This window comes from Pieris brassicae, chromosome 1, assembly GCF_905147105.1.
Source record: "Pieris brassicae chromosome 1, ilPieBrab1.1, whole genome shotgun sequence".
Taxonomy (NCBI): Eukaryota; Metazoa; Arthropoda; class Insecta; order Lepidoptera; family Pieridae; genus Pieris; species Pieris brassicae.
This window is the reverse complement of record NC_059665.1, coordinates 16,016,934-16,032,100: the sequence shown is the minus strand read 5'-3', so window position 1 is coordinate 16,032,100 and position 15,167 is coordinate 16,016,934. Positions and strand designations below refer to the sequence as shown.

The window sequence follows — 15,167 nt, the reverse complement described above, 5'->3', positions numbered from 1 at the left end:
TTAGCATCCAATTATAAACGTTGCTTACAGAAGTAAAATATATTTGTATGTATTTGTCACGCAATTTGAAAATTTCATTATAAACTGAAATCTTAATTAGAAAAGTGTTTATATAAAAATTTAAAATGCTAAGATTACTAAAGCTTTTAACAGTGTTAAAAGCTTTAGTAATCTCTTAGCTTAGATTTAGAAATGGATGATCAACATTTCACGACATGACTTGCCCACAAGAAATTTGACAGACTTGATACATTTTATTATGTGTCCGATCAGAAATTTATGAGGATTTCTTTTTTGCCTTACGTGAGAAACATTGTCTATGTCGTACCTTTCTTGAGAAATGTCACTATGTCAAACTTATACGGAGCAAATAAATTAATAGTGTGTGCTATTATCTGCAACTGCGAAGTCATTTAGTCAATTTGTAAAAAGTATATTCTATTGGACAATTCTAAGCCTAGTTAAAAATTAATAATTATTGATCGCGCTAAATCGGTGTCAATCAAAGAAGGATGACAATTGTCGATTTGACTTTGACACACGAACCGGAGATGGGAGGTGGTGTCCCGGCGAATTGACGAAAGGGAGTTAAATTTTAAGCGCTGTCGCCTGCGCACTAAATATTAGGTCCTTACATATGTAATTGGCGTTTTGTATGGGAGGAACAAAATTGCTTCAGTCAATTCGTGAGGTACCCACCTTTCATGATTTTTAATCTTCCTAATTTGCTTCAAGTGAATTAAAACAGTTTTATCACTAACACCGCAGCCTGCAGCTAACTTGGACGTCGTTTGCGATGGATCCGCTTCCACAATAGCCTTCAATATTTAATTATCAACTTGGGTCTCAGGCCGTCCACGGGGTTTGTTCTGCAGGTCGAAATTTCCAGAACGAAAACGTTGGAACCAAGAACGAACTGTGTTTTCTTTTGCAACATGACCGCCATACACATCATTCACCCTTCGAGTCGATTCCGCAGCACTAGTGCCACGGCGGAACTCGTACTCGTAAATAATGCGATACTTTAAGTTTTCCATTTTGTAAAATGAGTGACGCAAACAGAAAAAAACAGAAGAAAATAACAAATGAATGACGGTCATCGAAGCACAAATACATGAGTAAATAGCTGTACAAATTTTAATTTGAAATTCCTAACCAAAGAGGAGGTATTTGAGGTCAGTGGCCAGTACGACAAAACGCCAATTTCATATGTAAGGACCTAATATATACCGCATACCGTATAGCATTGACTTTTTTTTATTCATCATTGAAGGATCCAGTGTTTGGAGTGAGATACGCCACCGTTGATGGTAAGTGCTAGTTTTAGTCTTATCGATTATTGGATTCCTTTATTTATTATACTGAGACGCGACAGCCAAACCATATTATTTCACCGAACGAAGGGAGCATCCTGGATATAGCTTCCGGATACCCAGGCCTACACAATTATAAAACATATATTAAAACTATAATGTCTTAAAAATCGAATTTAATAGATCAACACACGATCTGAAATAAATTAGAATTTCTAATAATGTCTGTTTCACTAAATTATTAGAAACTTATTATATAATAATATCTATGAGTAAAGTAAAAAGGTATTGTAGAATGTCGGCTAACTTTCAGTTACATTCATCGTAATTTAACAACTTGATGGACGAACAAGGATTTCCACTTTCAAGGATTTACCTCTATAAAGACGAAAATAACAATGTAGTTTATTAGAGACAGGCATGGAATTATGTAGACTTAAACATTGAACCTTTTTATAACTTTATTATATTGTATGTATTCGTCAAAAAACATAATTATACTAATTAACTGTTGTAATAATTTATAATTAACAGCTGCTATTATCTACATTAACGCATTTACAGTAACAAATACCCGCTACGCCGTAGTCAGAATTTGAAATAAAATCACGCTCATGGACTTATGAAAACGTTTTGAAAAGAAAACTATTTTATCATACGTGAGTCTAATATGAATAATAGATTTTTTGCATCTACACCAAAGATTAATCGCTTTTAGGCTATAAAACGCTTTATAGCCTAAAATTACATTTGTTATTCCTGAACCCACATTCCATAATGTTAGATTTGCATAGGAGGAGTACTTTAATCAAAAAATATGACCTTTCTTTATGAATCAAATGTAACACCTACGTTCTTTCGTTGCGGGCGTGAAATTATTACTCCGTTGAAATATCATCAATTCCCTTTTCTACTTAATTGGCATACTCTTTAAGTCATTTATATATTATACGTATTATTTAGACGCTTCAGCCGACTTCAAGATATGAAAATACATGATAATAAATTAGTAAGAGACCATCTCTATTATTAATTAACTCAGTAATTTGCTGTCTAAAATAATATTTTGCAAAAAATGTTTATTTAAACATTGTGATAAATAATAATAATAATGTAAATTATTGCACTCACCAGATCGCTTTGTGTGGTGTCCATACAGGCGTTGCAGGTCTAGTGAGACGGCGCCGCGCGCGAAGCATAGTGCGAGAAGCGCAGCCACGCACGTCGCTAGTCTGCACGGTAACATACCTGAAAATAATAATATAACCATTAGGTGAAAATAAACACTATATTAGTGCTACGAAAGTGGTGAATTAAGCATCCATTATGCTTGGCATTATTCGCTTCAGAAATAATGGATCGCGAGCGACATTATAGCGAAGAGGTCATTAACCTACTTATTCATTTATTCAAACATATACATATATTTAAGACACAGAAACGAAATAACTTATGCGACAGTCACAGTATACGGTTCTATCTAAGATTACAAATGCTTCCTATACAAGTATTAGTAGTAGAAATAGAAAATGTTAATACAAAATAGACTATAATTTGAGATACTTTACATTCATCGTATTTTTGAATTGAGTTTGAATGAGTTTTATCCAAAAGTAAAGTACAAACTTTGCGTATCTAATTAGTATTTGCGGTAATTACTTGAAATTATTATTTGATAATAAAGTAATATATCGAGATAAAAGCTTATAAAATTATTATTGTACGTCCAATTTAATATCAGAGTTGCTTTAGTAACTCGATTCAAGCAAATGTTTGTAGACCTTGCTCGTCTAAATTAATTTTAGTGTATACTAAATTGGATTAAAATTTTGGCACTGTCAAAGTTCAGAGCTGATTATAGCCTAGAATATTAAGTAAATATACATTTTTATAGCATTTTCTTAAATTATATTAGTTATATATTTTGTTGTGTAGTACAGTTCTGATATATAGTTTATATTTATATACAAATATAGTTATTTTTATGGATCGTTGGAACATTGAACCCGATAGATTCATAGCTGTTGAACACAAAATTGCTGAATGTATTTTGAATCCTTTTCAACAACTCTATTTATGTTCCAATCCTAGCATTAAGACATGTGCAAAGTAAAACTAATTAGTTTTTATTTATACTAGTTGTGCTCTGCTGTTCCCGTTGCATTAATTCCGGAGAAGCACGATCTTCTACAGCCTAAAGTTTTTCTCGCTAATAACACATTAAAATGCAAAAAAGACGTTTTTGTAAACAGTACTTTTATTGCCTGTTCATTGCAAAAAATCAAACAAATCGTTCATCTTTCAATCAATATTAGTATAGGTTAAGGTCGTCACCTATTTGTATTACATATAAATATGTATTTCAAACGGTTCGAAGATATTTAAATTCAAGTTTAAACGGATTAAAATTGTTTGCACTAGCTTTAAGCCAATTGTCTCGTTTTTAAGATGAGGTTTGATTATTTTGCTTGTAAAGTTTCATAACTCTATATGTATTTATTATATTTGACTGGATATTATATTTCTTCAGGTTTTTATTTATTTTATAATAGGAATTAAATTTGGGGCAATAATTGACTGGATTATATAATATATCTTAGTACAATTTTAAAAGTAATATAAGATAAAAATTGCTATATTGTAATATTATTATAATGTAATTATGTAAAGCGTTGGCGGGATGTAATCAGCACATCAAAGAGCCTTGTATAAGCTTCCAGAAGATTAACACTAATGTTTCATCTAAATCCATCCTAAGGGATTTTCGTGTTATTATTTCCTTTAACTCGTTACAAGTAAATTGTTTGATGAATAGTAATGTTAATATATATTTTAAAGTTGTAAACCCTAAATCTGTAAAGCACAATAAGTGGGCACAAATAATTGTCTTTGATTTACGCGAGTATAATATATCTACTTCTTATTTAACTGTACCGGTCATTTAGTACATTATATATAACTTCGCGTTTATATAATTTCCCAGTGTTGTCAGCACCATCGCTGCACACGTTTAAATCCCTTAAGTAGCTTTAATTTAAAACAGTTGTGGTATTAATTAACAGCATAATGTTAAGTCGACTAAAGCCAGTGCATTGTTCGATTGCGTATTTGCTGCGTTTTCGATTTTGAGTATATTAGTCTCACGATACAGGGATAGAATATCATTAGATATAGCTGGCTATGGACACATCAAATGTCGTACATCAAGTGGCCCCGAAACCTTCCTCAGAGTTGGCTGGTTCGATTGTGGCTGCAATAGGTTTTCAGGGAGATTAGTTAGGGAGTTTTATAACATAAATATATAATTGACTTCTGAATCTTTCAATCTAAAGTTTCGGCGGCTAGTCTTGTTCGAGCACATGTAGGTATACGTGCAATCAATTTATGAATCATTATTATCAAATCGTAAACTCAGGCAGAACATCTATTTGTTTCACAGAAGTGTTTTTTATCAAACCTTATAATATCACGTACTAGCTGACGTCACTGGACATTATTTATAATTTTATGAGTGAAATGCAATGAAAAGTAAAATTTATCTTAAGTTCAGTATTCTTTTATGATAAATTCAGACGATTTCATCTGATGAATCATAAAAAGACAGAATTTTTTTGGATACTTGAGAAGCTCGATATATTCTCCTTATTTTACACCGGAAGAAACTTCTGAAGGCATATATTAGGTCCTTACATATGAAATTGGCGTTTTGTCGTACTGGCCACTGACCTCAAATACCTCCTCTTTGGTTAGGAATTTCAAATTCAAATTTGTACAGCTATTTACTCATGTATTTGTGCTACGATGACCGTCATTCATTTGTTTTTTCTGTTTGCGTCACTCATTTTACAAAATGGAAAACTTAAAGTATCGCATTATTTACGAGTATGAGTTCCGCCGTGGCACTAGTGCTGCGGAAACGACTCGAAGGGTGAATGATGTGTATGGCGGTCATGTTGCAAAAGAAAACTCAGTTCGTTTTTGGTTCCAACGTTTTCGTTCTGGAAATTTCGACCTGCAGAACAAGCCCCGTGGACGGCCTGAGACCCAAGTTGATAATGAAGTATTGAAGGCTATTGTGGAAGCGGATCCATCGCAAACCACGTCCGAGTTAGCTGCAGGCTGCGGTGTTAGTGATAAAACTGTTTTAATTCACTTGAAGCAAATTGGGAAGATTAAAAAGCTTGAAAGGTGGGTACCTCACGAATTGACTGCAGCAAACCGGCAAACGCGCGTCGACTGCTACGTTACATTACTGAACCGGCACAATAATGAAGGTATTTTAAACCGAATCATTACCTGTGATGAAAAATGGATTCTTTACGATAATCGGACGCGCTCAGCGCAATGGTTGGATTCTGGCCAGCCTGCCAAATCCGGCCCCAAGCGAAAATTAACCCCAAAAAAGTTACTTGTAAGCGTTTGGTGGACTAGTGCCGGTATTGTTCATTGCAGTTTTCTCAAATCTGGCCAGACTATTACGGCTGATGTCTATTGTCAGCAATTGCAAACCATGATGGAAAAGCTAGCAGCTAAACAACCTAGGCTAGTCAATCGCTCCACGCCACTGCTACTTCACGACAACGCTAGACCACACACAGCACAACAGACGACTACCAAATTAGAAGAGCTTCAATTGGAATGTCTAAGACATCCTCCGTACTCCCCGGACCTTGCTCCAACAGATTACCATTTTTTTCGAAATTTGGACAACTTCTTGCAAGGGAAAAATTTTTACTATGATGGGGCAGTCCAAATCGCCGACACAGATTTTATTGATTCCCGTCCGACTGGTTTTTTTAGTAAAGGGATCAATGAACTACTTATGAGATGGCAAAAGTGCATAGAAAACAATGGTTCATTGATTAATTAAATATATTATATTTAAAAATATTCGACTTTTTGTTCCTCCCATACAAAACGCCAATTTCATATGTATCATATGTACCTAATATTAGTTCTAAGTATTAGGTTTCTCTATATTAGTTTTAAATATTTTAAAAGTAATATAAAGTCAATCCTTTTCATTATTGACTAATAAGTAATAAGTAGAATAATCTACATTTTTAAAATCTAAAATACGCCATTATCCGAAAATTGTGGATATCTTGTCGCTTTGAAACCTTTTTTTAAAATAATTCTAACACTTTTTGCTTTTTTTCTTCAATTTCCAATATTTTTATATTTTATCATTATATATATGGTTATGCTATTTGGCACAAATACAATAAAACAAAAACCATGAAAATTGGTCCAGCCGTTCTCGATTTATACGTGTTCGAACAAACCCGACGTTGTTTTAAAGATTAAAATATATATGAACCTGTGGTGCATAAATTCGGAATTGGTTGCTGGCAGTTTATAGACGAATGAACAGAAATAATTGGCAATTTTAGGTTTCTGAATATCGTTGTTTGACCTATTTTAAGTTTTGACAAATCATACATTGAACGGATGTTAAAGTGATGTCCTGTCCCTAGGGAAATATGATATGAAACGGGACATACGTTTTCAATCAATTTCTTTATACACACAGTAAAATGTAAAATAAATAGTATAATTTGAGTAAAAGTGAGCATGATTTAAATTCAGATATAAAATTTTGATATCTAATCAAATAATTTTGTTATATACGGGATTTATTGTTCTACAAAACAAGCGTTTGTTGAGACAAACAATTTATGTTTCTTTAATCGATTATCTTATTGTGCAAGAATGAGATCAAACTTTCACGAACATATGTTGTATATCTGGTCTATGATATGCCGGTTTCCTCAAGCATGTACCTTAAAAATACGGTGAATTAATTAATTGCGCACAAAGTAAGAAAAAATCAAAATAGGTCTGGTTTAAGGTTCGAAGCTTCAACTTCAACGTTGAAAATTCTTTATCCACTATATTATATAGTAGTATCTAGCAGTCCATACTATCTAGAGTTCTAATAGCTGCCAACTGTTACCTGACCATAAAATCTAAATAAACATAAATGTATATTTATGGAAAGAAAGAAATATTTGTTTTACCTATTCTTAGAAATAGGCATAAAATATAAAGTTGAGCCATGCTAAACAATAAATTTTATATTAGATATAAAATTTTAAAATGTTTCATGAAATAAATAAAACTAGATTGCACACAAGTTTTTCAAGGAAGCACCGAGTCTGGAAACGATTTATAATGAGTTTGTTGATAACAAAACTTTGTTATAACAGCTTAGTCGTAGATGTTAAGGGATTTAAGTTTTCCTTTATATAAGGTATTTACTGTTTCGCCACAAGACAAGGGTCACATTAATTTGGGATTGGATTAATAAATTACCTCAGTTCAGTACAGAGTTCTCGTCGTATATTAGTTTATATCGCGCACACTGCTTAGACTTAACTGTTTAATTAAACTTCTTTAAAGTTTCAAACTTTAGTAAGCAATATATTTACTTGGTAGAGTAAACTATGCTTTAATAAATACACTGTACTAAAATGTTACAAAAATTGTTTGCCATAATATGAATAAACCTTTGTTAAGTCAAGAAATGAAATGAAAGTGTTTATTATTCTAATGCTTTTTGATAAACAACAACTGTTTTTGTTTTTCTGGGGCGTTTATAAATAGTTTTGTTGGTATTCCGACACGGGAAGAGGTGACATATAAATGGCCATGTGAAAAACATGGATTTTCAAGATTAATGCCACAAACAATTAGCGAATGTAATTATGTTATATGTATTTTATCAATATAATAACCGATTGAAGCATTTATTTTAAACGATATTCATTTTCCTTACACGCTCTTTGACGATATTTGTAGCACGCATTCTGTCAATATTATGTCAAACACCATAACCATGTTACATGAAAAAAAGTTTGATGCCGTGACCAAGGGAAATAGGGATTCATTTATATATATATATAGATTCTGGCATTTGAGCGCGTTTAGGCAACCCAGTAGCTTTTTTAATATTCAGAACAGAAGATGATCGAAGATCTTATTTCAAATAAGCTTCGAGAAAATCATGCAATTTATTTGCAGTGTACTGCGAACAGAGAAGTACTTAAACGCAAAACAGCTGTAAAACCATTGATGACTCTTCACAACGTTCGCGGCTTCACGCGTTTATGATTTGCATAAAACGTCGGTATAACTTGAATACACTTAAAACTGGCTTTCAGAGATTATTTTCAGATATTCAACAAAGCGTTTTCCAAGAAAAATAATGGTAACCAAGACGGTACATATGTTGCTATTGTTCCGTTTTACAATGAGGTCGATTGTGTTTTGTTTCTACTTATGACGCATTCCACCCTCATGCCTCCTCCTGAGTATGCTACTCATATGCCCTTGTGCTTTACACATTTAAGAAATGCTGTTTAAATTTATCAAACTTCTCATTAAAATTGGCGTAAGAAAAACATTTTTATACGGTTAATAAGAATAAATCAAATCAAAATATATTCATCTGTAAGTATTGACGCTTATGAACGTCAATATTTAAAAAGGTATGATTGTATAAGATTTAAATTTACATTAACTACCAGTTCCCAAAACAAAGTGGGTGTGAGTGTGGGCGAGAAGAACTGGTAAGAAACTCTACGTCACTCTTTTAAATTGCCTAGTTTATTACAAAGAATTGAAAGCCATGCTTTACTTGCCATAGTGATACAAATTATTATAATAATAAAGTAACAAACGCTTAGCGGACTAAATAAAAGCACGCCCTTACATTACAGTGAATGAAATTCATTGAGATGTTTAGAAGATTCAATTTGAAATTGGAAAAATATTAAAACACGAAACGTAGAACGAATCCAAAATTTGACAATTAAATAAATTCAACATTAAAAGCTTTCAAGCCATTATCCATTTATTCGATTGAAGTACTACGTTTTAAACTAAGAGGATTAATCTGTTTACATTATTAACGAAGAATTTCTAGTTATTATTCAAGTCTCTAAAGACCATAATCGATAATCGATATATCTAACAGATTATCCTTGGGGATGTGGTCAATTAATGTCACTTATCCTTACCAGCCGTCACTAACGTCGTAATTTCCCTACGGATTGCAGATAGATCAATACTTTGAAAACCATTATTATTTACCTATTTTTGATCTGTAGAATACTTAGAACATTATCTTATCTTTTATCGTTTTATTGTGAACTTTTTTCAGTTTATACATTATTTTTATTGTTGGTTTAATATGTATATTTAATAACAAGCGGGAAAAATATAAAATATATTGGACTTTTGACACAAAATATCAACAATTTACTTGAAAAATAATTTAGACATTCTAACAGTGAAAACATTTCTTGAAATAATTTTTTGTTGGGATTGCTATACATAAAAATATAGTATTATATTGCTATAAATATAAAATTAGTATATATTTTAAATTTATAAAATAAAATTGTAATTTCAATAATATTTATTTTGGTTAAGTAATTGTGGATGGTAATTGTATCTAGTTAGCATGACTTGGACTAGTTGAGTTCTTGGGATAAAAAATAAATTAGATGTTTGATAACTAAAACGGATATAAACGCGAATTTAATACAGTATTTACTCAACGTATGCTTACGGTGCTTTTAAGCGACTTGACAGCAAGAGATGGCCACATGGCAAGTAATATAATGATCATTAGAACATTTCTAAATGTTGCCATATTAAGTAATGTCTTATGTAGGGATCCTGAAGGATGCCAGAAACTGAATAGTGGCTCATATTTTTGCAACAAATTTTATCTTTCGGCTTACTCTGACATAAATTGGAACCAAAATATAAAAATATTCGTATAAACCAAGACGTGTTTACCAAATATATTTTTCTACATAAAGTGATGAAAATATATCGCAATATCGGAAAGCTTTTCTAAGCCCGTATCGAAATTACATGAAGACTGTATAATGGAATATAAATTGGAGACATTCCTTGTCCTATATTTGGTGAATTTGGTTGATTTTTTGTTTCCTTTCGCTAACAGATTCCCTAATTTTTTAAAGTCTAATATAGTAAATATATAGATAGCTATAGAAAAACATCTTACATGTGAGATAAATATAAACTAAAATTCAACTTGAATAATATCATATGTTCTCTCACTCTGTTAAAGGTATTATTCAAACCAGTTGTGTTAATACCAGGATAGTAGTTAAAATATAAATAAACAATTTGAATTATTTAAATAAAAATGCAAAACACTCTAATGATTTAAATGCCTAATCTTAAATTTACTTAATACTCAATGACCGTCTGTTACTGAAAATCTACATACACCCAATGTAAATAACAATTCAGCACAGAACCTTTGAACGTTACACCCTTAAAGATTGTTCGCACAAACGTTGCGCAGTACATAAATTCAACATACTATAAATTCTCAAGACCCTTACGACTATTATCTTTATAATGTGTTTGCAACAATAAAAGTACACATAATATAATATAACGAAATACTCGTAGATGGTAATTTACTAACCGTCTTAGTCATACTACTATTAGAATTGTCTTTTCTTAAAATAGCTTTTACACATTAAGAAAAACACTTTTTGAACGGATTAAAGCTATGTATTATTATTAAAACTTTACATAATTCTAAATTATAATTTTTTTACCGACGTTTCGCGTGCTTTTCAGCGTACGTGGTCACGGTGACTGAAGGCAAAAGGTGTTAAATGTCAAAAGTATCACAGCTGCAGAGAAAGTTGTTTTATCGGTATTTATTGCCCCGAAGTTGATATCGACTAAAAGATGACGAGTTTTTGCAAATACATAGCTTTAATCCGTTCAAAAAGTGTTTTTCATACTACTATTTAGAATTTCCATCTAAATTATATGGAGATATGTTTGCTTGCCATCTCACTACAGTTTTGGGAAGATATGAAGTCATGTTACCTATTGATCTTCAATAAATATCAATAAAGCAGATCCCAATGATCTTTGCGAACTATTATATATTTAGGGATTCTCCAATTAGAAACTATGATATATGAAAACTGTTAATATTGTGTAAAAGATATATTTTTATGTACGAACCCACAAAGCTACGTATCTCATGAAAGAGATTGGGTAGGCAAAGCTTTAACAACGCTCTGTGCTTGGGATGAAAAAATATTAATGTAAATACTATTGAGCTTCAGTGCTGCTTCAATGAATTTAAGAGATGTAGGTCAAGTAATTTACTGTAAAACCTTTGATCCGTGAATTTGTATGCGCATACACGATGATTGCGGGAATTAAGTTATTCAATCCATTAATTCACGTCAACTTAAATCACACGTTATAGAAATATTCTGATAACGTTCGTGTCCATAAATGTTTGTCTATGTATACGTGAACGGTGAATATAGGTTTATATGAAAAAGTACTTTTGACACAAAGCAAGGGAACTTCATTATTCACAAACCAGACGAAACATAAGTCGTTTCATATAACTCATATACAAACTGAAATAAGCATTTTTGCTGAGTCATTACTTATTCAAGGGTCGTACGCCCCAACACCCTGTATATTTACCTTCACAAATCAATTAGTTAGGGTCTCCAATCTGAATACCAAATATGCTACGCCGACAGTTATTTCTATACAGCTTTTGCAAACAACTTGGACTATGAACTTAACAATAAACAATAAAACAAAACAAGTGGTCTATGCATGCATGGACTATTGTTACGGAGGTTGCTCAAATTGTAAATGATCAGGGATTACATGCTGATATTTAACCAGATTTTTTTCTAAAATACAAAACTCCAAAGGCCTCTGAGATGTGGCCTGTTTAGAAGTAAATATCAAATGAGTATTTGTCATCTGGTAAAAGGCTGTAATGGACTTCCACAGTGCGTATTACATTTGAACATGGACTTTTAAAAGACCTTATGGACAGTCTTAATTCGAAAGATAATATTTTCGATGCCTTATTTTTAGATTCTAATGAGGTTCCTTAAATAAACGTCATTATAAGACTTAATACAAATATTAATAAGATTTCTGTTGTGAATTCGGTTTAAATAAAATAGTAAAGACTTCTAAGTCGTGGCAGTAAAAAGTCTTGATGTAAATTTACGTATCTATTAAAGTAAACGTACTTTAAATTGTGAATGAAAAATATAAGACAAGCCAATGTTATATATTTAAAAGGCTTATATTAAACGAGAATTTATTTCACGCCATTTATAAAAAAGATTATCCATCGGTCGACTAAACAATGTGATTTATTCGTTTTGGTTGCGTAATTATGTAAATATAAAAGGAACGAATAACAAATAATTCATCTTGAAACAATATTTCGTTATACAATTACCGGTATATTTTGAAAAATATATGTTAGGACAATATTAGTTTACTGTATATTTTCAAAGAAAACATTGGCTTCTATAAATGTTGTTTCCAGTATTTCTGAAGTTCTAGAAATTATTATAGTAGAATTGATGCTAAAAATTTCGTAGCGCTCGCTACGGATTCCGCAAACTACGAGCTACGATTGTCTACGTCGTTATAATTTATAATTAGTTACATAAGTTCTGGGAAACTAAATAGAAATTATTAACTTATTACTAAGTAATTACTTTAACTGAAGTAAATTATTTATGTTTATCCTTTGAGTCGAATTAAGTTTACATTACCTGCTATCATGTTAAAAAGCCACTATGTTTCTTATTTCAGATATTTTTACACTTAAGATTTTTTTCCTTTTTGTAACTAATTTCAAATATATATTTATATATATATTTGAAATTGAGTTTGGTTTTACCCCTAATATCATAATTATTTTAAATAGCTTTCATTTCATTAAACGGACTATCCTACTATCATGAAATGCACCTTCGCTATATACATATAACATCATCTGATAACCGCTGATACAAAATCATGTATAAAGAAAATACTGACTTTATTTTCACCAGAGTGAGGAGATATATCATTTCATCATCAGGTACCTTTTGTGTAACAGTATAATAGAACTGATTTTATATTTTATGAATACACGCATGTACAGTGCCTAAATAAAATACCGTTTAATGTCCACAAGCATCCTCTTTACTTGCATATTTTTATGGCTGGTGTAATTTGAACATAAAAATTCAAAAGAGTTTTATCTTTATGATCAAAATCAAGCACGTACATACTTAGGCTATTTTTTCTGACACTCTTCGCCGAGTTTTAATCAAACGCCTAAATATAGACTACAGTGAAACACGTCCAACATTTGTATTCATCGCGGACCATGAGCTTACGAACCGAGAGTCAGCTTTTGCATTTTTATACCCAAGCTCGAAATTCTCACAAACTTAATTTTACTGCACCCCTGACTCAATTCCACAGTCAATATCTTTAGATTCTTAGGATTTTGCTTTAAGGCACTGTTGATTATACTTTTCTATTTTAAAATACTTTAGCTATGAAAAATACTTTAAGCAGGTACAAAATTTGATACTTAAAGGTTGTAAATAAACGTCGCTGCAAAACTTTAATAGGTATTCAAGAGATATTTCTTCTTTATATATTTTTTTAATTATTTAAAACATTAGTATTGAGACGATACAATTGAATATGGGAGAAAAACCTACATTATTACGAAAGTTTTAGGTACTTACAATGCTATAATGCTGTACAAATTTAAGCGCTGTGGTTATTATATATAAAAATTAGTTCAAGTTGCGAATGAATTATAGAATGTAAAAATAGAATCGGTCTTTTGGGATAAGAAAAGCGATATCCTTAGTTACACTGACTTTCAGTCTCGTTAAAAATAATGAGATATCTGTATCTGAAAAATATCCTTTTTCGTTGTGTTATAAACGTCTTTCACGTGGATCAAAATATTTTGTATATGGAATGTTTAACGGTTTCAAGGTGTAATGAAAGTTGTGGATATTATTTTTAGTCTCAGTAAAATTGTTTAGAGATTTGCAAGTATGAAATCACTTGGTACCTTCTTAGAACCTTAATAGAATAATGCAGGCAATCATTACATATTGCATTATTTTAAAAAAGTCCTTTACGATACGTGAGTAGTTTAGCGATATCTACAATCTGTACTTATAAATCACTGCACCCTGAAACGCGCAAACGAAGTTATTCGGGCTGCAAAGGATATATACAACTCCTCAAGCTTGGCCATTTGGGCATGTCTCTCAGACACAAGGTGACCTTGTTCAAGGCCTGCATCCAACCGTGCATGACATGCGCATTGTGCTTCCTCCTATATTCACCGGCTACAGGTGCTTCAGACGCGATTCATGAGAATCGCGACCGGTGCGCCCTTTTACGTCAGAAACGTCGATCTTCTCCACGACCTGGAGCTCCGTACCATAGCCCAATGGATGAAGTTGGCGTCCACACGTCACTTTGACAAGGCTAAACACCATCCCAATCCGCTGGTGCGTAAAAGCATCAACTACTACCCCTTCCCGATAAAAAAGGCTCGTAGGAGGCCTCGACACACACTAACGGATCCGGACGATCCAATTACCGTAGCAAACGATAAATTAAAAGCCGCCCGCGCGGACAATAATAATAAAAATAGCCAATCACAGATTAGCGTAAAAAACCGCCTTCACCGGGGAAGGCGAGGACCTTTACTTCGCACTTCGCTCACTCCAGTGAGCTTCCGTCCTGCCCTTCAGGCGATTGACCACCCCGCGACGGCCCAAGCCGAGGTTCGAGTCTCACAGGAGACGCCCTTGCGCTAATCGCGGGATAAAACTCCATTCTGACCGAGCTACGCTCGCCAAGACAGCCCGAGCTGAGATGTAAAGCGAGATTCCATTCAAAAAAAAGGCCACTTGGGTCTTCAGGTCGGCTAGTAAGAGGTTAGACTGGTCTCTCTTTAGGTTGGAGGAACAGTACACCGTCCGTCCT

General features: G+C 32.5%; 1 protein-coding gene across 1 annotated transcript in view; it reads right to left on the bottom strand.

Moving 5' to 3' along the window:
* LOC123707926 (IDLSRF-like peptide) overlaps positions 1-15,167 on the bottom strand; it is a 53,037-nt gene that overhangs the window by 10,706 nt on the left and 27,164 nt on the right. The window contains exon 2 of the mRNA XM_045658236.1: positions 2,445-2,561. Within this exon, the coding sequence (XP_045514192.1) occupies positions 2,445-2,559 (115 nt within the window). The 5' untranslated portion in view covers positions 2,560-2,561. The remainder of the gene's footprint in view (positions 1-2,444; positions 2,562-15,167) is intronic.